We start from the raw sequence: 24936 nt of genomic DNA, 5'->3' as shown, positions 1-24936 counted from the left end.
CAATAGGGGCAGTACAGGATTCCTTTTGGTGTACCGACCTCCCCGCTGCACCAAGGATTCCCTGTCCGAGCTGCTTCAGGTCGTGGCGGATGTTCTTCTGGAGACACCTAGTTTGGTTGTCTTAGGGGATTTTAACATCCACGCCGACACGACCTTACAAGGGGCCGCTTGGGACTTCGTGGAAAGCATGGCTTCCATGGGGCTGTCCCTGAATAAGTCTGGCCCAACTCATAGCTGCAGACATGCCTTAGACCTGGTGTTCACCTCTAGTGATGTGGGTGATCTGACACTAAGTAAAAGTGAAACAAAAGAAGTGCCATGGTCAGATCACTTCCTCGTGCAACTGGACTTCTCCGTGACCCTTCCCCTCAGCAAGGAGGTGGGACCGATTCAGATGGTCCTCCCCTGCCACTTAATGGATCCAAATGGTTTCCAAAGACTGGTAGGGGTGCTTTGTCCCATGTTGATGGCCTTTCAGCTGATTCCCTGGTGGCCCGCTGGAATGTGGAGTTAAGCAGGGCGATTGACTGTTTGGCTCTGAAGCATGGAGCCCGGACAGCCCTGTGGTTTTCCATGGATCTGAGGGCAATGAAACAATCGCTGAGACGGCTAGCGTGCCAGTGGCGGATAATTCATTCTGAAGCTGACCGGACAAGGGTTAGAGCTCATTGTTGAGCCTACCAAGTGGCGACAGTGACGGCAAAGAAAACTTTCTTCACCACCTCTATTGCATGGAGAAAGAAAACAGCAGCAGGAGGAGACTCTTTCAGGTGGTTCGCAATTTAGCAGAACCACCTGCTCCATCAGGGCCCATTACAGGCCACATGATCTCCTGCAATGATTTTGCAAAGTTTTTTGCAGATAAAGTTGCTCAGATTCAGGAAGAGGTAGACTCCACCATGGGAGCAGGGCTGGGGCGGGAGAGTGCTAGTGTCCTGTCTAGTCAAGTTGCATGGGATCAATTCCAATCTGTTACCTCTGAAGATGTGAACAGGCTGCTTGGACAAGAGAAGAAACCAACCACCTGTCTCCTTGATCCTTGCCCATCCTGGCTTATAAAAGCTAGCGGGGAAGGGCTGGGTGATAGGCTTTGCGGGTGTGTGTGTGTGTGTGTGTGTGAGAGAGAGAGAGAGAGAGAGAGAGAGAGAGAGAATGCTTCTCTCTGTGAGGGAGCCTTCCCAGATCTGCTGAAAGAGGAGGTCATTAAACCGCTTCTTAAAAAACCATCTTTAGACCCAGCCAGTATGGCCAACTATCGCCCAGTCTCAAATCTTCCATTCATGGCCAAGGTGATTGAGCGCGTGGTTGCTGAACAACTCCAGGCATGCCTGGAGGATGCGGACCATTTGGATCCCTTCCAATCGGGATTCAGGCCTCATCATGGGACTGAAACTGCCTTGGTCGCGCTGGTTGATGATCTCCGGCAAGCTAGGGACAAAGGTGAGAGCTGTTTCCTAGTTCTGCTGGATCTCTCAGCGGCCTTTGATACAATCGACCATAACATCCTTCTGGACTGTCTAGAGGGGCTGGGAGCTGGGGGCACTGTCATACAGTTGTTCTGCTCCTTCCTCCTGGGCCGTGTTCAGAAAGTGGTGGCGGCGGATGAGTGTTCAGACCCCTGGGCTCTCACTTGTGGGGTGCCTCAGGGTTCCGTCCTCTCCCCCATGCTTTTTAACATCTATATGAAGCCGCTAGGAGTGATCATCAGGGGGTTTGGACTGGGTATCCATCAATATGCAGATGATACCCAGCTCTACCTCTCTTTCAAATCAGAACCAGTGAAGGCGGTGAAGGTCCTGTGTGAGTGCCTGGAGGCGGTTGGAGGATGGATGGTGGCTAATGCATTGAAGTTGAATCCTGACAAGACAGAAGTACTGTTTTCGGGGGACAGAGGGCGGGCTGGTGTGGAGGACTCCCTGGTCCTGAATAGGGTAACTGTGCCCCTGAAGGACTAGGTGCGCAGCCTGGGAGTCATTTTGGACTCACAGCTGTCCATGGAGGCACAGGTCAATTCTGTATCCAGGGCAGCTGTCTACCAACTCCACCTGGTACGCAGGCTGAGACTACCTGCCTGCAGACTGTCTCGCCAGAGTGGTGCATGCTCTAGTTATCTCCCGCTTGGACTACTGCAATGCGCTCTACGTGGGGCTACCTTTGAAAGTGACTTGGAAACTTCAACTAATCCAGAATGCGGCAGCTAGACCGGTGACTGGGAGCGGCTGCCAAGGCCACATAACACCGGTCTTGAAAGACCTACATTGGCTCCCAGTACGTTTCCGAGCACAATTCAAAGTGCTGGTGTTGACCTTTAAAGCCCTAAACGGCCTCGGCCCAGTATACCTGAAGGAGCGTCTCCACCCCCATCGTTCTGCCCGGATGCTGAGGTCCAGTGCCGAGGGCCTTCTGGCGGTTCCCTCATTGTGAGAAGCAAAGCTACAGGGAACCAGGCAGAGGGCCTTCTCGGTAGTGGCGCCCGCCCTGTGGAACGCCCTCCCATCAGATGTCAAAGCGATAAACAACTACCTGACATTCAGAAGACATCTTAAGGCAGCCCTGTTCAGGGAAGTTTTTAATGTGTGATATTTTAGTGTATTTTTGGTTTCTATGGAAGCCGCCCAGAGTGACTGGGGAAACGCAGCCAGTTGGGCGGGGTACAAATAATAAATTATTATTATTATTATTATTATTATTATTATTATTATTATCCTCCAACCAAGTCTCTGTTACACATGTCATGAATCATTGACCTGGCATTGCACAGCAGCACCTTCAGGTCATGTGGGTATCCCTTGCTGATTCCAGTATTTGTCCGGACAAGACCAGACCTGGAGGCAGGGATAGTCCTCAAATAACGACTAAACCTGCCTCCTCGGTAATGACATGATCTGGTCTTAGCGTAATTCCTCCTAACAGTGATCACTGAGATTGGTTGTCCCAGTGCATCCCCCCCCCCCCCCGGAACGTATCAATGACAGATGGACATCTATCTCCCTGATACTTTCATTTTAAGCTGCAAGTATTATGTTCTCCAGGACGATGGGCTGTTGTTCAAGAAGTGGCTAGAGGTCAATGGAGTGACATGGTATCATGTTCAAGATGGAGTCCATGGAATAATGGCCATGGCTGGTTGGTGGGCAATTGAATTTCCGAGCACAAATAAATGTTTGCAGCATGTAACACAGTTCTTATAAGATTTATAGAAATGAATGACAATCTTTGTCTTCCAACAACAGTCTTCCCCTTTGGTCCCTGCTCTTCAGCCATACAGTAAAAATAAAAACATGGATCCAAAATCTGATCTAATATAATTTACTAAAAACATTTGTTAGTACATAAGCAAAGCCCTGCTGGAACAGGCCATTGGCCCACCTCATCCAGCATCCTATTCTCACAGTGACCAAGGAGAGGCCTCTTGAAATGCCTGTAAGCAGTACCTGGATGCAAGAAAACTCTTCCCACTTGTTATTGCTAGCAACCGGTGTTCAGAGGCTTACAGCTTGCAATAGTTGCGAGAGAACAGCCTCCTCCAGGAATTTGCCTAATCCTCTTCTAAAGCCATCCAACTGGGTCATCAAGTTAGCTCCTTCCATCTGCCGCTCCACAATGTATTATTAATATTAATTATTTAGCAATAGGGCAGGATCTCCTGTGCAATAAGATAAACCGGGTAATAAGAACTCAGTTAATTACTCCAACATTAGACAGGATATATCAAGGGTGGGGATATAAAATACTCCCCACCTTCAATAATACTCCCTGTCTAACAGCTCCTTTGTTTTACAGAGAGGGATTGAGAAATGCAAGAAAATAGCAAAATAGCTGGAGGGTGTGTGTGCCTGGAAGTGTGTGCCCTCTCCTGTGTTGCTGTTTTTGCTTTTTTTTTTTGTAACACCCCTCCCCCCCAAAAATCCCCATCAGCACCAATAACCTCCCTCTTTTTTGAGAGTCTCCTAATTCTGTAAGGAGGGATGTAAAAACAACAACCTGAAATTGCAAAGTGTCTTCTGTGTTTTTCTCTCCTTCCACCCTAACATCCCTCCTTCCTCTTCTTTGCTACCTCCCCGCCCACCCCCACGGGTGCCAATCCCCCTTCTCCTTGACAGTCACCCAGCTTTATGGGGCAAGGAGAATGTCTGCAGGTGTGTCCTGTGCTGTGCGCTTCATGCTTTCTTTCCCACCCTCCAATAGCAAAATATTTCTGCTTCTGTTCTTAATCTTGTTTTGCCCTCTTCAACCCAGTGTGAACTCTAATTTCGGGAAAGGCAGGCTGGGGCTGTCTTGTTGAGTGTGTCAGCTTTGCCCCACAGGGCAGTGGTGTTGCTTGAGTTCCCACTGGATTGAAAGCGGCTTCTGCAGGAGAATTTCCTGCTTTGTTGTGCCTTGTGTGTTTAGTGCAGAGCTTTCCAAACTTTTCATGTTGGCGACACACTTTTTAGGGATGCATCATTTCATGCCACAATACTGTAATTCAGTTTTACTAGCAAACCAGAGGTTAAACTCATCCCTTTCCGGCCCTGGGAGAAGCAAGGGGGGCATTCACATGACACACCTACACACGGCAGCCGACACACTAACATGTCATGACACGCGGTTTGGAAAGCTCTGATTGAGTGCTATTGTGTGTATGTTATCACAATGATATCCCATCTTTTCTACAGGGGGAGCTCAAGGTGGTGTACGTGGTTCTTTCCCCTCCACCTCTATTTGCACAACCAGGCCAGGCTGAGAGGCAGTGACTGGCCTGAAAGATCACGACCAATGAGCTTCATAGCTTAGTGGAGGATTTGAAGCCCTTAAATTGAGCTAGCCCCCCGGGTTGGTTTGAACATTATTCCTTTACTTCAGTTTTCCCAACTCTTCAAAACAGAGCAACCAGAGCTCTTTGCTCTTTTGCAAAGCCACACATTTAGACAGAGATGGAGGCATCTGCAAGATATTTAATTTACTCCATAGCCCATACTTGGGTAATATTAGCAGCAACCCAATTGTTTCAGACATCTTTGATGTGTGTTTTGTAACATGCATTCCAGCCAGGTGTTTGGTAACAAATTTGGGCTTATGCAATTTTCTTATGGGCACATGAGATACATGTATATGGAAAGGAGATTACTTGTGTGAAGTGACACTAGTGTAGCAGGATGTATTATTACAAAAAAAAGAAGATTTGAAAATGATATGGTCCAGGGCATCATAATTCCACAAACGCCCGCAGAATCTCACCCAATGTGCACTTGCTTCTATGAAGCCACACAATAGCAATCACACTTTGTGCTTTGTTCCCCTTGCTGGTCTAAACTGGTGAGTCAGTTTTTTTCTGTAAGGGCAATATGCCATCCTCTCTTGTAGCAAGCCTTCACACTTGTCCCTTTCAAGTCCTTCCATCATGTGTCTATCTAGAGCCATAGATGCGGCCCCTTAAAGAAATCCAATTAGTGGTTTATCCGTGAAGCACAGTTGCATTACAGATTCAGTAATGCAAGTTCTGGAGGGTTTGTGATGTGTTGATATGTAATTTTGATCATCTCATTAAACACACAATACTTTATAAGAAATTTTGTGCACATATCTAGTAGTGAGCCATGAGCCAGTTGGATCTGTGGTCTAACAAGGCAGTTTCCAATGCGACTAAACTGGTGTTATCAGAGCACCAATGATGTTGAGGGACCCAATTAGTCCTGGGGTGGCCTTCATGCCTTGTGCGTGAACTTCCCAGAAGCACTCGGCCAGCCAGTGCTGAGAACAGGATGCTGGACTAGGTGGTCCCACTTTGGCCGGGCCCGGAAGAGCACTTGTGTTCCTCAGAAAAGCGGTGTGCCACAGTTTACGAATGGTGGTTTGGACCTGAAGAGCATCAAGACCCTTCTAAAGCTCCCATCGGACAGTCAATTCAGCAGCAATACACACCTGTCACATCAGAGCACATATTATGGACTTGAACCTGTTTCCCCATCCTTGCTGGCGGCGAGGCTCCAAACTTTGGCTGGCAAAGGGTCTGGCAGGAGTTGGTGCAGCCCTGGAAAGAAAAGAGAAGAAGCGAGTTCCAAAACTTCTCTGTGGACCACCACAGCAGGGGTCCTCGAGGGAAGGGAAGGGCCACAGCTCAGTGGTAGAGTCTCTGCCTTGCATACAGAAGGTCCCAGGTTCAATCCTTGTCATCTCCAGGAAAACTAGGATAGGAGAGGCTCTTGCCTGAAACCCTGGACAGCCACTGCTGCCAGTCAGTGCAACCTCAATCCATGCTGCTTTTTTTAAAAAATGGGTTTGGTAGAGCCAATTTTTGCCACATGACTCAAATTGATTCATAAATAAATAAATTGGTATGTATTTCACCAATCCCAAAGTTTGAGAGTCAGTAACCCAAATATTGTAAAGGTGGTTGTAAACAACCCCACTGAAACAGACAAGAGCGATTATGCAGACATCGTTGCTGATTGCGAAGAGGCCCAGAAAATGTAGGTCCACCACTGAGGTGAAGTGGCCGCCTCTGTGGACAGGATCCACAGAGGCAGCAGATCTGACCTCCAAGGAATGCATCACCCGCTGCTGCTGCCACAGTGGCAGCAACTGCTACAATGCACTCCTTGGAGGCTGGATCTGCCTTCTCCTTGGCACCCCCCCCCATGCTATGCCACAGTGGCATCATGGCAAATAGGAGCCACTGCTGGTCTCCTCCCACCCTTGCTTCCAGTGGAGATCTTTATTCCCCCTTTGTTCCTGATGTAGAGCTTCACTCACCCCTTCTTCCATGGCTGGCGGAGGGAGGGAGGGGGGAGGCACCATTTTGTGGTTCGCCTTAGGTGCCAAAATGTGTTTGGCTGGTAAGGTGGGTCACTGGGTGGACAGTGCCTTGGGCTTCAGCCCTGTACATGAGAAGAAGCGTCTCCATCCCAATCGTTCAGCCCAGACACTCAGGCCCAGCTCCGAGGGCCTTCTGGTGGTTCCCTCATTGTGAGAAGTGAGATTACAGGAAACAAGCAGAGGGACTTATTGGTAGTGGCGCCCACCCTGTGGAATGCCCTCCTATCAGATGTCAAGGAAATAAACAACTATCTGACTTTTAAAACAAAATAAAAAAATTCCTTCCAGTAGCACCTTAAAGACCAACTAAGTTAGTTCTTGGTATGAGCTTTCGTGTGCATGCACACTTCTTCAGATACCTGCATGCACACGAAAGCTCATACCAAGAACTAACTTAGTTGGTCTTTAAGGTGCTACTGGAAGGAATTTTTTTATTTTGTTTTGACTATGGCAGACCAACACGGCTACCTATCTGTAACTGACTTTTAAAAGACATCTGAAGGCAGCCCTGTACAGGGAAGTTTTTTACTGTGGTTTTATAATTTGTTGGAAGCCGCCCAGCGTTGCTGGGGCAACCCGGCCAGATGGGCAGCATATAAATAATTAAATTATTATCCTTATTATACATTCTGTGAACTGACCTACCTCTCTAAGACCCTTGCTCTCAGTTGACCAGACTCGCACTCGTGGGGGCCTGCTGGGTGTGACATAAAAACAGCAGAATAAACCAGAGTTTAGGGCAGTGTTTCTCAAATGGACTGTGGAATGGCCTTGCCACAACCAAAGTACTGTGGCAAATATTCCAGCAATTTCCAAACCATATGTTTAAAGCGCTATGATGCCAATTTCAACAGCTGTGGCTTCCTGCAAAGAATTCTGGGAGCTGTACTTTGTTAAGGGTGCTGAGAGTTATTAAGAGGCCAACATTCCCCCTCACAGAGCTACAATTCCCAGAGTTCCCTGAGAATATCAGGTATGGATGGTAACTCCACCCTTAGCAAACTACAGCTCCCAGGATTATTTGAGGGGAAGCCATGGCTGTTTAAAGTGGCATCCTAGTGCTTTAAAGGTATGGTGTGATATGGCCTATATTAGTAAATTGCAAGCTCGTTATGCCAAACTCTACCTCCACCACCATTTTGTGACTCGTGGTCTACAGTAATTCCCAGCCCTCTCTCAAGTGAGCCCTGGGGACAGAAGGTCTCAGAACCTTTGAATTGGGGGAAAGCCATGAGAGGCCATGCTGTTTGTCCTACTTAGAAATATTCATTTTGGAAAGGCAAGATTTTTCTGCAACAGGCTTCCTCAGTTTCTGACCCAAGCAAGCCATCTCCCAGCCATCCGGTCTACAGAACCACCCACTAACAGTAGCTCAGTCTTGTCTGGATTGAGCTTCAGGACAGATGAAAGAAAGGCTTTCCTTCAAAATTTACCCCTCTTGGTTAAGGTTTGGCTCAGGGCTATTTTTCACCATGAACGCCTCCCTTTGTTCTCTTATAATGACAATGGCACCTACCTGAGTTCCGGCGAGTTCCGGCTGAAAAAAGCCCTGGTTTTGCCCCTTCTGATCAAGAGCCCTGTAGACACCACTGTACTTACTTAGTTGTGAATTGTGGGACTTCCTGTTCTGTAAGCAGCTGTGGCAGGAGGGATCCAGGTGCAGAAAAGCATTGAGATTGCTAGAAAAGAATAAAGGATGTCACTGAGATCTGATTTCCAGATTCACAACTTAAAGTCTAAATTATGTCTTTTTTCTGTTTCCTCCTCTGTTTTTTTTTAATTTTGCAAACGCACAACATTTGGAAGGGAGACTGTGGGTGGAAATGCTCATGGAAAAACAGGCCTTCTCCTTCCCCAAATCATTCTTACCTTGGGTTGACTCCACTTACTCAGAGCAGACTCAATGAAAATTGATGGGTCCAACTAACTTGTCCATTGAGCTCAATGGGTCTACTCCGAGTATGACTTAACACTCAGCCATGGTTTGGTGCAGAGTCAGGGTGATGGCAGATCAGATGAAGAGTAAGGGAATTGGTTGCTATTTATTTATTGCAAAAAAGGTAAATAAATGTTCTAAACTATTAAAGGAAAAGATGTTTTGAACACCTTCCTTTTTCGAAATTAAGGGCACATGCAGATATACCCAGTGTCAGCACCTTTTGGGGAGCAGCTATTGCTTATGAGCTGACCTGTTAACCTGTGTCTGATTGCGACAGGCAGAAGTCCCCATGGGCTGCTTGGTGTCTTCAGTGCTACTGCTGACAAACATGGCACGTCCGTTCGGAATTCCAGGAGTGGAGATCCTGTCTCCATGTGTTGCAGCAACCAACACTACAGGAAGATAAAGCGTTGAGAGGCAAAGTGGTTGAGAGGCAAAGCTGCCGATGCATCACCAATGTTATGGTGCCCATGAAAGGTCTCAGTAAATACCCCCTCAAAACACAATGCATGAAGGACTGTTTTCTCTTCCTGCTCAGTTCCTGTTTGCATTGACTCAGACTATCCCATGTTGAACAAGCTCCCTTTAAACATACCCTCATTTCATTGGAAGCCAGGACCTCCATTTGATCTGAACAGAGGGTATGTGCAAAGAGCTGCTCTCTGTGAGCACATGTAGCATGGCTAATGCGGGTGCCTTTTCCCATTGATGGGGAGGCTGATGGTGGGGGACATACCCACACTATTTTGTGATGCTGTCTCTCTTTCTGCTCTTTTAGATGTGACAGTAATTTTGCGTTTTGCCACACCACCACTGCAGACATTTTGTGACAGCACTTGCTCAAAATTCCACTGTCCTCAAAAGGTTGACCACCTGCAATCTACCTATTTCACCTCAACTGCAAGTTCACCATTTCACCACCAAATTTGGCTCTTGTCTTCACACATCACACTAAGTCAAGGTTTGCACTAACCACAGTTTGAGCTTCCATCTTCACCACAGGCCAACCATGGTTAAGAGCTCCTCAGCATAACCATCTCGAGCTGCAGTTACCTCTGCAGGTTGAGGAAGACCCAAAACTATAAGTTTGTCAGTCCCAGACAGATCTACACTATACATTTAAAGCACATCCAATGCACATTTAAAGCACGTAATGTCCCCCAAAGAACCCTGGGAACTGTAGTTTGCCCTTCACAGAGCTACGGTTCCCAGCACCCTCAACAAAGTACATTTCCCATGATTATTTGAGGGAGGTTGTGTGCTTTAAATGTGCATCTGATGTGCTTTAGATTGTGTGGTGTGGATCTGCATCACACCAAACCACGGTTGGCACAAACCTTGGTTGGCAAGACTCACATAGCAAGTCATGGTTTCTTATTCATAACCATGGTTTGGCCTGATGTCTGACTTGAGCCTCCATCTCTGTACTAGGGGGAAAATGGCACCATGCAGAGAAGACTGCAGGACCAGAAGTAGAGAGGGGGTTACCTGATGCTCCATGGGCAGCCTGCTGTGGTTTCAGATGGCTGCTATGAGGGACTACCATTTCCCCCCACTGAGAAGATCTCTGGTTCCATGGGGCCAGTGCAGACTGCTCTTCTATGGGCTGCGCCTGGTGGCATTGTTGTGTGACAGAGCTGCAAAGAGTCATGAAACAGAGGTGTGATATTCAGACAATACAAATGTTTATTTTGAGCCTTTGATGGTGCCTGTGTGTGGCCATGTTCTTTTAATCTGGGGGTTGTAAGCTCAGGATTTCCTAAAGATCAGCTGTGACCAAACAGTGTTCATGTGTTATTTCTAATAATAATATTTGGAATGTATTTTTGATTGACTTTGAGATAATATACATTAAATGAAAAAGATAAACACCACATAATGAGAAAATGTTAAACATCCTCCCTTCTCTCGCCGGAAACCAGGCAAGTATTCTTGTCCATACTCTATTTGAAGATCTTCAGTCATGCTCATTTACTTGCCTATTATTGTTTTCCCTTCAACAGGGAGCTTGAACATCATATCACCCTAGTCTATGTCACCTAAAGGAACGTAGTTTTAACAAAGGGAAAGCTATCAGGAAGTACTGAAGCAAATGGCATGAGACTCGACTACACTCCCACCTGTCCTGTGCTTTCTAGGCATGGGTCAAGCACTTTTTAATTAGTTAATTTTAATTTATTAAATTTGTATACAGCCCTTCACCCGCAGATCTCAGGGTGGTTTACAACATAAAAATACCAGAGGAAAACACAAAATACATAATGGAAACAAGAGCATAGGGAATAAAAGCGAACCTTGGGGAACACCACACCAAAGGCTCCATGGGGCCAAAGAACAGTCCCCAAGCAGCATCCTCTGGAAATCTCTCTCCAAGGAGTACTGGAACCACTGCAAAGCAGTGCCACTCCCCCCTCAACTCAGACAGACTTTGCCCCATCACTTCCCCTCGGACAACCTGCTCTTTGGCGCTAAATTGGAACCAATGGCAGTCTGCGGAAAACTCAATTCAGTGCTAAACCATGGCGTTCCCAGGGCAGTACTGGTGGGGCAAATGGATGTGTGAATAAACCCATGGCGTTCTCCATTCTGGACATGTTAATATGTGTAAAAAATGGCCACCTAGTGGCATAGAAAGTGTCTGTTTCTTTCCCCTCTTCAGTACTGCTACCTCGTGGGCTGTTCTCCATACATTTATAAATCATAAATCTGGTCCTATTATCTTGTAAATTTTGCCAAGTTATTCAGTCCACTTATTATTTCAGTGATTTATATTCTCTCTCATCTCTGGAAATCAGTCTAGGGAGAGAGAAACAGTAAGGAGATGAGAACTTGGACAGAGGCACCATAACATGCACATTTCCCTTACTTACGATTCGCTGGCGTGGCACAGCGTGGGAGGGAGGCTCTCATTCTTACGATGCGGCAACATAGCAAATCGAACCTGGCTTGAGGTCTGTGATGTAGGAAGCTGTTTCTGAGCAGAGAGAGAAACGGTCATAGCTGGAGTCCTAATGGATAGTCTAGCCCAGGCTTCCCTAACTTTATACCCTCCAGATGTTTTAGACATCATCCCATGCTGGTTAACCCAGATGGTAGTCAGAGTCCAACATCTTTGGAGGGCACCAGGTTGGGAGGAAGCTGATTTAGCCCAACCCCCTGGCTTAAAAAAATACTTCTACAAGTTTCAATTATTTTTCTCACTAGGAGGAAGTGAAACAGCCGAAGTATAGTTTTGCGCTGTTATTTTCTTCTTACCTGGCTGTTCTCCCTCTGTGTAACATGTTAGAAGATTCTAGCACAGCTGTTAAAACAGATGTGGACTGCTATAAACATGTGGGAGACTTTGGCCTGTATCTGGGTCCCATGTGATCCCCCCCCCCAAAAAATAATTAACTTGCCTCAGAGAACCAACATGGTTTGCTCATCATGCTTGATGTTTATATTATGTTTCTGGACATGCTGTAAGCCGCCCAGAGTGGCTGGGGAAACCCAGCCAGAGGGATGGGGTATAAAACAACAACAACAACAACAACAACAACAACAACAACAACAACAACAACAACCTTTCCTCACCAGTAATTAATAATGTTTGTGAACATTCCGTGACTTTGCAAATGCTTGTCCCAATGGTGGGTAGGGCAGGGGCTCACATGTTTAATACCAACAAAATGGCACAAGGTGGCAGGCAGGGAACTCACCATGGAAGCAGATGGAAGAATCCCCCCACCATGGAAGAAATTGCTGTTCATAGACAGTTTGTTCTGGAGGGCATCTGTAAGTTTGTTCACAATTCGCTCCTGGGCTGTTCCTGAGACATCCTGGCATTAAAGAAAAGATATATGGAATAGGTTCAGTGAAGTTACTGCGGATTCACAATTTTCTTTAGTTCATCAACTAACTAGCCAGTGTATTAGAGTTTTGGAGCCTTGGTGTAGGTTCACTGGTGGTTCTTTCCAGGTTTTTAAGATGAAAAGGCACGGTTTTCTCTAAAAGGGGTGAAAGCTTACAAGTTTATAACTGCTTGTTATTAGAAGCAAATACCACCTCAAGGGTTTCCATCTGGGTCTCATGCCTACTGATCTTTGAAACGAGGTCAATAACAGGCAACAACCATTGTTCACCTCAGGCAAATTTGCAACAGACATAGGACACTTCCAGATGATCTGTGTATCATTTATCCTGATTTTCTTTGTGTAGAGGTTACGAGAAATTGCATCAACGCAAGTGATATTATGCACTTTCCAGCCAATTTCCCCAACATTTTCCTCATCACTGGATGATCCCAAGCCGGAATTAAGATTGCCAGAAGAAATATCAACAACCTCAGATATGCAGATGACACAACCTTGAGGGCAGAAAGTGAGGAGGAATTAAAGAACCTTTTAATGAGGGTGAAAGAGGAGAGTGAAAATATGGTCTGAAGCTCAACATCAAAAAAACCAAGATCATGGCCACTGGGCCCATCACCTCCTGGCAAATAGAAGGGGAAGAAATGGAGGCAGTGAGAGATTTTACTTTCTTGGGCTGCATGATCAATGCAGATCGTGACAGCAGTCACAAAATTAAAAGACGCCTGCTCCTTGGGAGAAAGGCGTAGGCAAACCTAGACAGCATCTTAAAAAGCAGAGACATCACCTTGCCAACAAAGGTCCGTATAGTTAAAGCTATGGTTTTCCCAGTAGTGATGTATGGAAGTGAGAGCTGGACCATAAAGAAGGCTAATCGCCAAATAATTTATGCTTTTGAATTATGGTGTTGGAGGAGACTCTTGAGAGTCCCATGGCCTGCAAGAAGATCAAACCTATCCATTCTTAAGGAAATCAGCCCTGCATGCTCACTGGAAGGACAGATCCTGAAGCTGAGGCTCCAATACTTTGGCCACCTTATGAGAAGAGAAGACTCCCTGGAAAAGACCCTGGTGTTGGGAAAGATTGAGGGCACAAGGAGAAGGGGGTGATAGAGGACGAGATGGTTGGACAGTGTTCTCGAAGCTACAAACACGAGTCTGACCAAACTGCAAGAGGCAGTGGAAGACAGAAGTGCCTAGCGTGCTCTGGTCCATGGGGTCACGAAGAGTCGGACACGACCAAACAACTAAACAACAACAAAAAGTCTGGTCTTCTGGGGAAGATAGTTTATTGTGCATGACATCCCGTGTCCCACATGGTCTTGTTGGAGACACTGCCACTGAGGACTGCTTGGCTGGCACTGACCTGTGACAGAGCCCTTTCCATGGTGGTTCCTCATTTGTGGTGAGGTGCATCTTGTCTTCCTCACTGTTAAATTTCAGGAGAAATTTAGAAATATTCCTATTCACCTAGGCATTGGGCAGCTGAAAGACACTGTTCCTGGCCCCCTGAGGCCACGGACTGAGACAATGTTTTTAACTGTTTTTAGAATGTTTTAAAACTGTTTTTAGATTTTATTTTGTGATGCTGTGGGTGGCGCTGTGGTCTAAACCACTGAGCTTCTCGGGCTTGCCAATCAGAAGGTTGGTGGTTCAAATCCCCACGATGGGGTGAGCTCCCATTGCTCGGTCCCAGCTCCTGCCAACCAAGCAGAAAGCACCCCAAAAAGTGCAAGTAGATAAATAGGTACCACTTCGGCGGAAAGGTAAACAGTGATTCCATGTGCTGCTCTGGTTTCGATGTTCCTTTGTGCCAGAAGCGGCTTAGTCATGCTGGCCACATGACCTGAAAAAACTGTCTGCGGAGCGGACAAACGTTGGCTCCCTCAGCCTGTAAAGCGAGATGAGCGCCGCAACCCCAGAGTCGTTTGTGAGTTGCTCTGTCCACCGCCCTGCACTCCTTCAGGAGCAACCAGGGTATATAAATCAATTGTGTAATTAATTTTTTTTTAGAGCCAACCATAATTGCACAACCTGAATTTACCAGTATGTGACTGAATCCCACCCAAAAAAAGAGCAACAGTCTGGAAATGCCATCAGTTAGTCCAAATTCCTAAATTCTGAATCCACATTGATCAAGTCCATTAAACAGCATGTCAGCAACAGGTTCATTTTGTATAATCAAAATACAGGCTGAATTTTAAACACAGAACCAGCTACTGCAACAAGCCTTACCTGGCATTTAGAGAGCAAGGTAAGTGCCTCTTTGTAATACAAAATGGCTTTGCCAGGGTCTCTCAGGTGAGCGTGTGATGCCCCAAGCCCTTCGTAAGCTTGCCATTGGCCTGGAAGGTCACCTGTGCAGAAAAGGAGGAGATGGGGTTGGAGGGAAACAGAGCAGGGTTCAGTCTGAAGAACAGACAAATGAGCCCCCTATTATTTATTTTGTTTTACTTATAAAAAATATTTTGATACTGCTCTTTGTAATATTTTGATACTGCTCTTTGTCTGTAGGGTTGGGGGAGAAATGTGAGTCAGTTCACATTTAAAGCAAATTATCATTTCCCAAAACAATATGCAAACCGAAACACAGCTAGCCTTTGAAATTCTTCCTTATCTGAATTTTGTGATGCAGCTCTCCTGCTAAACAATTGGTTCCCAAAAAATCCACGTTTTAAGGGAAAGCATAAAAATTGGGATATTTGTGAAAATACTACGCACAAATGCAAGATTGCGCACAAAAATGAGTACATGTCAAAACTGCACATAGGTGTTTATTAAGAGAAATTTGCACCAAAATGCTGGTGAATTTTCATGAGGATATATATATATATATATATATATATATATATATATATATATACCCATTGCAAATTGCTGAACAATGTGAAGGACTGAATTTAAGACTTGACAAATGAGAAACAAAGAAATGAAATTGGTGGATCCTTCTATCCCTTGTAGCCTGATTTTCAAACTTGAATGAGAGTAAGTGAACACATGGTTATCAAATGCCACAGTGGGAGGGCAAAAGTGTAATATATATTGTTACTCCTCTTATGTATTGTGTTCCTAACCAGAGTTCTGCTGCCAGTCACGACATGTATCTTAAGTTTAAGAAACTATCAGAAGCCAGATTCCCTGTCAACAGCTCCCCCAGCTACTTCCAAGAAGAATGCAGCCTAGGGGCTTTGGCCCTTTAGGTTGGCCTTAGGTAAGGTAAACAGAAACACAAAAGTGAAAGGAAGTGCCCCATGGACAGAGGCACTTGTTATTGGCTGCCAGTTCATTGCTGGGCCCAATTCAGGGTCCTCGCATTACTAATCAAAGTCCTAAATGACTTAGGCACCAAATATCTGAAGGACCGCCTCCTTCCCTACAGACCCTCCCAGGTATTAAGAGCAACAGAGAGGGTCCTCTTAGTAGTTCCTGTCAGCATCGCCCTTGAGCCAGTGTACCAACTGGACTCATGCACTACAGCCCCGACTGGGCTAGGCGAGCTGGGTAGCACTGCCAGAGACCTCCTTTCCCACAGGAACAGGTCACAGTGCCGTGGACTCACAGCTTGGAGCTGAGAGCACCAGATTCACTGTCTCAATAATACAGTCGTTGCGCAGCAGCGTTTTGCAGAGTCTTGCAGAGTATAAACCACTCGGAGAGCAGCTCTGTAGAATATCTTCCTTTTATTCTATTGCTACAGCTATAATACAAAACTATATACAGAGCTACAAATTCTAAGCATAAATCAATGCTATACTCTGAGTGCCTGCAGCTGCTCTTAGCAGCAATCTTATCACTAAACACAATCTCTAGCACTCACTCTCTCTCCGACACACTGACTGACTCTCTCACACACATATTCACTCACTTGACTAATTAAGTAGAGAGCAGTACATTGCTCCTCCTCTCTGTAGAATCAGCAGAGACCTCAGGAGATTCTCAGGAGATTCTTGGGTATGGGAGGGGTGAAATCTCCATCACCCTGATAAGTTTAGGGGGTGGCCCCTGGAAGAGGCCTTCTCTGCGGCGCCCTGTAAATTGTGGAACTCTCCACAGTTGCGTCTGGCCTCTTCACTATCTGGCCTCTTTAGGCTGGCCTTTGACACCTGAGATGTGTGTCTTCAGGATGCTCCCTATTTTTCTGAATATATTATGTTTCAATTGTTTTTAATTCTGAATTTTAAATTGTTGTAACCTGCCCTGGGATTTGCTGCTGAAGGGTGGTGATAAATCTAATAATAATACATGAGTTTGGACCTGCCTTCACTGCTTTTTACAAAGCATTTACAACCCCCTTTGGCCTTGGTGATGCAGGGTGGGAAAACACTTTCCCTGGATCTCTCTTCCTGTCTCCACACCTCATTTCTCACCTGAGTCCTTGAAGGCTTGGAGCGCATGAAGGTAATGTTCCCCAGCAGCTTCGTGGTCATCCAGTTGGCTCAGCGCATAGGCCAAGTTGCCAAAACACTGTCCCTGAGCTCTCCTGTTTCCCAGGGCACCTGCACAAAAATATCCACAAACTGTGGTTTCCATGAAGCGTTCCACCTGTCGCTGAACAATTTTTTTGTTTTCACAGGCAGGCCCCACTCTTGAGCCTCACACAGGGAGATTGGGGACGGGGAGCAAGTGTTCCCTTTCACTTGACATCTGGGCCAGGAAAAAGCTTTACCTGGTAGGTTTTTGCCTGTCAATCTGTTGTAAAATGCACAGGAGGTGGTAATCTTCAATGCAAGATGTGTAGTTAGGCAGCTAATAAAAGGATTGCTGAACAGGGACTGAATTCTGAGGTAAAGCCATTTTTGTTTTCAAAAGAACTGCCCAGTTTTCTGACATCACCATCATATTAAGTTCCACCAGTGTACATAGGGCCTTAAAGAGATTTGTTGGCAAAAATCAATGAATCCCTGCTTCAAAGGAGCTTACGATCTAAAACAGACAACTGGGAAAACAGCAGCAGTAGTGAGGAGGAGATCTACTTGAAAAATAATAATGCTGCAAATATGAGGGGACAGCGCTCACCAACCTGGTGCTCTCCATATGTTTTGGACTACAACTCCCATAAGCTGCAGTCAGCAAAGTCATGCTGACTGGGCTAATGGGAGTTGTAGTCCAAAATGCCCATGCTGGCTAGGGCTGATAGGAGTTGTAGACAGAAACATCTGGTGGGCACCAGGTTGGCAAAGGCTGGTGAACAGATATATTTTTCTTCTTTTTACTTATGCTATCTTTTATTCACTCCCTACTTGCCCAAGAGATTAAAAGTTGACTCACGTCCTTCTAGAATTCAGAGCCTCCTTGTTTTTGTAGTGCTGTTTTGTTGCTTTCAGTAAACAGATCTCCCCACTGAGGATAGCATTCCATGCATTTGATGTCCAAAGTTCATGGTGCAATAAATCATTACTGATTACAAGGCTCTTTAAAAAACATTAAGTGTTACTTTATCTCAGATTTCACCACTATACCCCTTTTTGTCTCTTGTTTTCTACATCACTTTGTGTGCTTCTTGTCAGACCCCATCTGGGCGTTTGGACAAGTGACCTGGGCCAGTTTGGTGTCCTCTACAGCAACTTACTGTGTAGTGAGGCGGCCCTCCGGTGAAACCCCAGAGCCTTCCGGAAGTTCCCAAGGGTGTTATGGGCAGCCCCAAGGTTCTGAAGGACGACTGCTTCTTCACACCGGCCGTCAGCATCAGTTTGGCAGAGTGGAAGAGCTCTCTCAAAGCTTTCCGCTGCCAAGGAGAAGATCTTGAGCTGGGAGAAGCAGAGCCCAATGTCATTATAGAGTTTTCCTGGGGTGGGGAGAGCGGGAGAGAGGAAGGGAGAGAGAGAGAGGAAAAACAATATACATTGATAAATATATGAATCAATTCAATATTAAAATAGTTTTATAGGTTTGGGGGGTTCCGTCTGAATGATGCCAATGGGTCCCTTTCAAAAAGTGATCCTGTATCTGTGAGGGCAGACTTGGTGAACAGGTCCAACTAATTCCTTTGTTAAGGTAATGGCCCTCGCTGGTCTGTTAAGTGTCGTGATTTACATGTCCAAAGACATGTTGTCATAGAGACAAATGGGTGGACCTCTTCCCACCTCACCTGATTCCTAGGTAATACATTAAGGTTGCCATGTCAGGAGCATCTCAGCCCCTGATATTTCAGGGCCCAAACCTGAGACCTAGGGGAGGTTCCTGGTGAGGTCACGGAGGCTAACCTTGGAGATGCAGGTTAATTGGTAGAGAGGGAGTGGAGGAAGGCAGACCACTCAGAAGGTCTATACTATAATTTGCTGCCAGCTCCTGCCGTTCTGGAGCTTGCAATCTGCATGCATAGTCATTACACACACACAAGAGTGTACGGCACTCTTGACCACTTGCAGATTCAAAACCTTGACTCACCACCTGGAAGAGGCCAGGCAAACACAACCCTATTATTATTATTATTATTATTATTATTATTATTATTATTATTAAATTTGTATACCAGCCTTTAGCAGCAGGTCCCAGTGCAGTTACAATACAAGCAAAAATCACAATATAAAAACATAAAATACATAATAAAAACAACAACAACAACAACCCAATAATCCCCCGCTCCCCAACAAATTTTAAAAGGGCATTGGATGTCAATCAGCCACAAGCTTGGTTAAAAGAGGAACGTTTTTGCCTATGGTACACAGGCTTCATGTGGCTGACCCAAACTCTTCCTTTCAGGGTCCCTTAAGACATACCCAGCAGAGCTTTGTTTGAGAGATGCTCACACAGCAAGCGACACTCATTCAACACCTTGACGATGTCACTGGCGCCATACTCTCCGCTCTGAAGCATATAGTTGCCGGCTTTGCTGAGGGCCACTGCAGCGGCTTCTAGGCTCTCGACTTCCACGTAAGCCCGGCCGGCTTCCTGGAAGCACTGGGCAGCCCGTGAAGGGTCTTCCATGCCCAGGTAGCAGTAGCCCATCTTCATGTAGGTGCTGGCCTCGCTGCCGGCCTGGACCGAGTGGTAGTGATCCTGGGCCTTGCGGAAAGACTCCAAGGCCTTGGGGAAATCCCGCAGGCCTTCGTGGGCTGCCCCAACATTGAAGAAAAGGTCCCCGAGATGCTCCCCGGCTTCCCCTTCCTCAGAGTGGGATTTGAGGAGGAACTCCAGGCCCTTCTCCGGCTTCCCGGCCTCCACGTAGGCTGCACCCAGGTTGAAAGCGCACACCTTCCGGGCCTGAGCACTTGAGGTTTCCAAGGAGAGGGCAAAGGCCTTCTTGAAGCATGATAAGGCCTCTCCAACGGCACCAAGCTGCAGAGCCTGGTGGCCAGCTTTGGTGAAATCTTCAATCTTGGCTTCTTTCCTCAAGGGCACCTCGCCTTCCTTCTCAGGTTCCCTAGGTGCCTCTGCCTCTGCCTTTCCTTTCCATTTCTTCTTTTTCTTGTTGGGCACCTTAGAGCCCTGCCGTCCGCCTTCTTCTGGGCTGAGCTGTGCCTCCAGTACAGAGGATTCCTCCAGAGCCATCAGTGGTTGCTGCTGAGCTGGTGGGGGTCCATTTCTAGGGGAAACAGGAGCAAGAGAGAGCGTCACGGGGAGGACATCCAATAAAGCGGAAACCTTGTCATCGTTTCATGTCGTTAACAGCACTTGCAATACGCCACATGTTTCAAAATCAGCTCAGAAGGTTTAAAAAGAGAGAGAGAGGGTGCAAAGCGTCTTCCGGAGACCTGGACGGATGCAAAAACAAAGTGTAGGGAAAACTTGATGTGAGAAAGCAATGGGGAAGAAGGGAGAGGAGAGATAACAACAGGAAATTGAGTGAGAGTTGGCTTCAGCTGTTGAATTTATTCCTGTTTTGCAGCCGTGAAAGAAAGAAACAGGAGCCCCTGTGCAAGAAGAAGAAGAAGAAGAAGAAGAAGAAGAAGAAGAAAAGTTGGTAACTAATTTACTTAAACACATGCCTACAATAATAATAAAGGTCTATGACTCACCGAGATGAAAGTCAGTAATATTTTTCTAGTGAACGCTGACGATCTGGGATAGGATTTGTGGAGCTACAGATCACTTTTGCAAATGCTGTCAAATGTCAGCATCACGCAGGAAAGTTCATTTGGTGAAATTTTCGAGGGTTTCTTATTTAAAAGACTTTTTTATGTGCAGGCTTTCTTCGTAGAGTACAACAAACATTTTTCAAGATCATGTACATATATATCTTTCAGATGTGCAATTTGATGGAGGCCTTTTGTAGGAAAATGTAAGAAATTGTCACCATGCCAATCTCCCAGTCCCTGCAGAGCAGACTCTGGCCTCCCTCCCTCCTTCCCATGATGGCTTGCGAGGATTCAAGTTTCTTTTCAGTATGCCTGAGACATGCTGACTCTCTCCATGACAACCAGCTCTAACAACTGAGGACCCACATCTCTCTCTCTCTTCCCAAGGTTACCTGTGATGGTATTTGCATGCAGCCAGTCTCCTGTTGCTTTTTAAAGACACAGGTACATTCTTATGAGGTGCACAGACTTGTGTGCCTGGCAGAAGCATGCAAGTGTAAACAGAGAATTAGCCAGACCCTGGGGGGGTGGGGGGTGGAAATCTACCTATTCATTTTGGCGTGTTTATTTGGATTAAGCCTTGGTTCTTAAACCAGTGTCTTAGACCTTAAGAAGACATCTGAAGGCAGCCCTGTATAGGGAAGCTTTTTAATGTGTAACATTTTATTATGTTTTTATATATGTTGGAATTCACCCAGAGCGGCTGGGGCAACCTGGTCAGATGGGTGGGGTACAAATAAATTATTATTATTATTATTATTATTATTATTATTATTATTATTATTATTATTATTATTATACCTCTTTGGTCACATCTCCTGCTGTATGATTTGGCTTCTTCTGTCTGAGGACCCAAATGCAGGGAATGCTACTTTAGCATTGGTACCCCCAGGCGTGGGACTGAGGTCAGGTGTTTGTATTTTGGAGTCCCAGGAGGAGGAACTGGATAGCAATGTGCCCACATTTGCTCCCATCTAGACTTAGAAGGTAAACTTTTTGCAAAGCACCTCCTAACAAAAACTACCAGCAATCATGGGTGTCGCCAGGGGGAGCAGTTGCCCCCTCTAAATCAAGTAACTAAATAAAAATACTCAACTAACTGACCAATTGAGTGGCAGATAGCTCTGCCCTCCCGCTAACAAAAGTCCTCCCCCCACCCCCGCAATACCAGCGCCCATACCAGCGATGCTCAAAAGATTTGACACGGCATTCTAGGAAAGGGGTTTTTGTGTGATTCATGTAAGGTTTATGCAAATGTGATTTGTGCAAACCACAGACCAATCTGCGAAGTCCCTTCCAACGCTACAATTCTATGATTCTGTGAAATGAACGAGCCGCAGAGGGTCCCTAAATTTATGATTAAAATGACCCAGCAGAAGGTTGTTCACGCGGAGGGGACGGAAGAGCTGCGTTTGTGCAGGGATAGCAAAGCGGGCAGTCCCGGCTGTGGCGGCGAGCGCCTGAACTTGCAGCCGTGCCCTCAGAAACCTAGGCTAGAATGCACTGGCCATTTGTTCTAAGGAGGGTGTCGCTTCTCGATCTCGTGGCTGAGATCAAAGTGAAGTATCTGGGTTTTGTTTTTTTTACAGTTTCACATTTTGTTCACACCTAGAGAATATACCAGATATCAAAGAAATTTTTGAAACTGGGAGATGGATTTGTGGCTTGCTCCACGCACTGAACCGGGCATTGCAGTGTTTCCAGGTACAGTGCCGTTTCTTAATTTTGGTTTAAAAACAGGTGAGTGAGTTTCTTGTTTTCACAAGTGTTATGCAGTTGTTCTTATTTTTTAAAAAAGTTGTGGGGTGAATGTAGGGATTAGATTGGTAGTTGACACCTTTTCCCTTTTTTTCTCGTGTTGGAATTTTAGGAAGCAGTTCCTCCTTTGCTTTCTTCTTTACATATGCATATAAAGATAGCGAGGACTGAAAATGGGGACTTCAGACCACGAAAGCTTATGCGACAATAAATTTACTAGCCTGATCTTCTTTCCCGTTTTTACTTCTTCTCAAGCAGGCCTGACTAGTTGGAGAACCTCTCTCTTTTAATCAGCCCATTTGAAAAGGAAAATGACACCAAGCACGATTATGCGCGCAAAGAAACTGAAAATACTGGGAGAAATACTCGTGACTGTAGCGAAAGGACGCCCATATGTCCGCTTGTCTCGGACAAACAAGCAACAAGAGTCTTGCTGCGCCTTAGGTGGCCCTCCGGAGATAGTTTGAGGACTGCAGCTCCCATCAGCCCCAGCCATCATGCCCAATGGGTAGGGATGATGGGAGTTGTAGTCCAGCAGCTGTTGGAGCCCCGCAGCGGGTTCCCTGGTTTCTGGAAACTGGGGAGCTCGAACACGCTTTGCTCCTCCTCGCTTCCCGAGCTCTCCCTGCAAACTCCGCCCGGGAAGGCGTACAAAGCATCCCGCAAAGCAACTGCCTTAGCTGGGCTCACCAAGGAAACTACAGGTCCCAGGATCCTCCGCGGCGGCCTCAGCTGGAAAGAGAAGGAAGGGAGGCGGCGGGAGATTCAAACTTCCAGCGCGGAGCTTGCTTGGCTCCCCCAGAGGAAGCGGAGCCGCCGGAGATGGAGCAGACCCACCAGCGCGCGGGGGGCGGGCAGGCCCGACCCACCTGTGAGTTGCCCGTCGGGGTTGGGTTGGGCTGGGCTAGTGGGGGTCGGGCGCACAAGCCCAGAGAGTCGAAGGTGGGGGATCCGGGGAGGGGAATGTGGCACAGATATCTATTTGTCTGACTGCATTTCAAATTATGTCGCTTTTTTCTTTTGCATCCCTGGTGAGTGATTTAGGTACAATCCTATACACTCTTTGAAGTCATTATGAAATACAGTAATAACTATGATTCTATGAATTCAAGACAAGGAAACGAGATCCATACTTAGACCACACCTTTGTGGGTGGGATCCACCGAAACGCGACGAGCTTTCAATCTGCCCTGAGCTATTTATCGGACGAAATATGACATAAAAGGGGAAGAGCAGGGGCGGGGGGACTTATTTAACCTGATATCTCTATCTTGGACCTGAGCCCCTAAGTTTGACCTCATGGCTGCAATACTCAGCCTAATTAAAAAAGGTCTCCAAAGTCTCCCTGTGACAGGGAGGAGGTGCAGTTGAAGTTAGTAAGGCTTTACTTCTGAGTAAATGTGCCTAAGGCAGTTCTGGGGGAGCCACAGGGATATGCCCCTGTTCCAGGTGCAACATATTTGCTTACCGTGTAATTCTATCCAGGCATATCTCTTTGGAAGCAAGTTCCGTTTTGTTCAATGGGACTTACTGCCAGCTTAGTGTGTGCAGCCATCTGCATCTCAAAATAAGTATTTTGCATTCCACCATTTGCAGATTTTTCTTCATTTCTCTTGGTATGTATCATAACTTAGAAAAGGTGAATGAGATTGGAAGTTTATTTTTATTGTAAAATCAGCCCTTAATAAAATTAAGCAGTTGTTAAAACCTGTTTAGCTCCCCATATTGAAATTTTGGGCTGTTGATTTTTACCCATGGACTCCTTGGTCCCCCTCACCACAAAATCTCTGTCTGTGGACCGGCAGAAAAGCAAATAACTTTGCTGTGTACTCAGAGGAATTAGTTGCTTACCTTAATTGGATTGACAAGCATAATTATCATAATAAATAATATGAAGCTACCTTATACTGAGTCAGACCAATGGTCCATCTAGCTAGTATTGTCTACCCTGACTGGCAGCAGTTCAGGCAGGGATCTGTCTCTTTTCTTTTTGCAGGGGTGGGGGGAGATACAGTGCATGGTTTGGCCACTGTAGGAAAGGATGCCAGACGAAATGGATGTTGGATGTGATCCTATCAGGCAATTCTTCCATTGATATTTATCCACTCTCACCTATGAAGCAATGCCTATGAAGCAATGCCTCTCACTGCCTATGAAGCAATGTTTTGTTAACTTTCCTCTTAAAGCAGCAGGGTGTGTGGGAAAGAGAGCGTAAGCACACAGACACACCACACATACCCCTCCTACCGTGCAAAATATCTGTTTACACGCTTTCAAAAGAACCGTTAGGAATGAAGTGAGTGCCTGTGAAATGCCTTGCCAGTTTGGCAGCAAGGATACAGTTTGAAGTGAGTGAGTCATAACATTGACTGGAGCTGTTTGACCTATGCTTCTGTTTTCTTTTTCTTTCTTTTTTCTTTTAATGGGCTCCTTTCCATTCTGGAGGAAAGATTTCCTACCTTCTCCAGACCTGCATTTGCTTTCTATGCCAACAGGACAGAGGCTGTATATAGCATTGCTGTTAGAGCACAGCTAGGCTCAAAGTTGGTGGGCAGGAAGCTGTTTCTTGAGACATT

At 46.1% G+C, this 24936-nt stretch overlaps 2 protein-coding genes across 5 annotated transcripts in view; one reads left to right on the top strand and one right to left on the bottom strand.

Moving 5' to 3' along the window:
- Nucleotides 1-3099: 3099 nt before the first annotated feature.
- On the bottom strand, nucleotides 3100-24339 carry TTC24 (tetratricopeptide repeat domain 24). Of its 3 annotated transcripts, XM_081841862.1 has the most exons (13): nucleotides 20543-21250; nucleotides 19304-20437; nucleotides 18154-18369; nucleotides 16952-17080; nucleotides 14820-14941; nucleotides 12436-12555; nucleotides 11608-11711; nucleotides 10226-10374; nucleotides 8988-9129; nucleotides 8398-8477; nucleotides 7444-7495; nucleotides 5905-6013; nucleotides 3100-3646 (listed from the first exon to the last, which is right to left on the bottom strand). In XM_081841862.1, exons 2-12 carry the CDS (start codon nucleotides 20073-20075, stop codon nucleotides 5908-5910), a joined length of 1992 nt encoding a protein of 663 aa, XP_081697988.1. In that variant the 5' UTR covers nucleotides 20076-20437; nucleotides 20543-21250; the 3' UTR covers nucleotides 3100-3646; nucleotides 5905-5907. The 3 variants fall into 3 exon arrangements, with proteins under 3 accessions (XP_081697988.1, XP_081697987.1, XP_081697986.1); XM_081841861.1 differs by lacking the exons at nucleotides 3100-3646; nucleotides 20543-21250 and adding an exon at nucleotides 24262-24339 and having other exon boundaries at nucleotides 4931-6013; nucleotides 19304-20109; XM_081841860.1 differs by lacking the exon at nucleotides 3100-3646 and having other exon boundaries at nucleotides 4931-6013; nucleotides 19304-20109.
- The window catches only part of IQGAP3 (IQ motif containing GTPase activating protein 3), a 51505-nt gene continuing 48400 nt past the window's right edge, over nucleotides 21832-24936 (top strand). Inside the window, exon 1 of one of the 2 annotated variants that reach the window (XM_081841699.1) lies at nucleotides 21832-22306. In XM_081841699.1, coding sequence (XP_081697825.1) covers nucleotides 22255-22306 — 52 coding nt within the window. In that variant the 5' untranslated portion in view covers nucleotides 21832-22254. Of the gene's footprint in view, nucleotides 22307-22479; nucleotides 23232-24936 lie in introns of those variants that run through there. The other variant, XM_081841698.1, reaches the window with a different exon arrangement.

The sequence above is a fragment of the Podarcis erhardii genome, assembly GCF_964252035.2.
Source record: "Podarcis erhardii genome assembly, chromosome: 15".
NCBI lineage: Eukaryota > Metazoa > Chordata > Lepidosauria > Squamata > Lacertidae > Podarcis > Podarcis erhardii.
The sequence above is the reverse complement of the archived record's forward strand: the minus strand, read 5'-3'. Positions and strand labels throughout refer to the sequence as shown.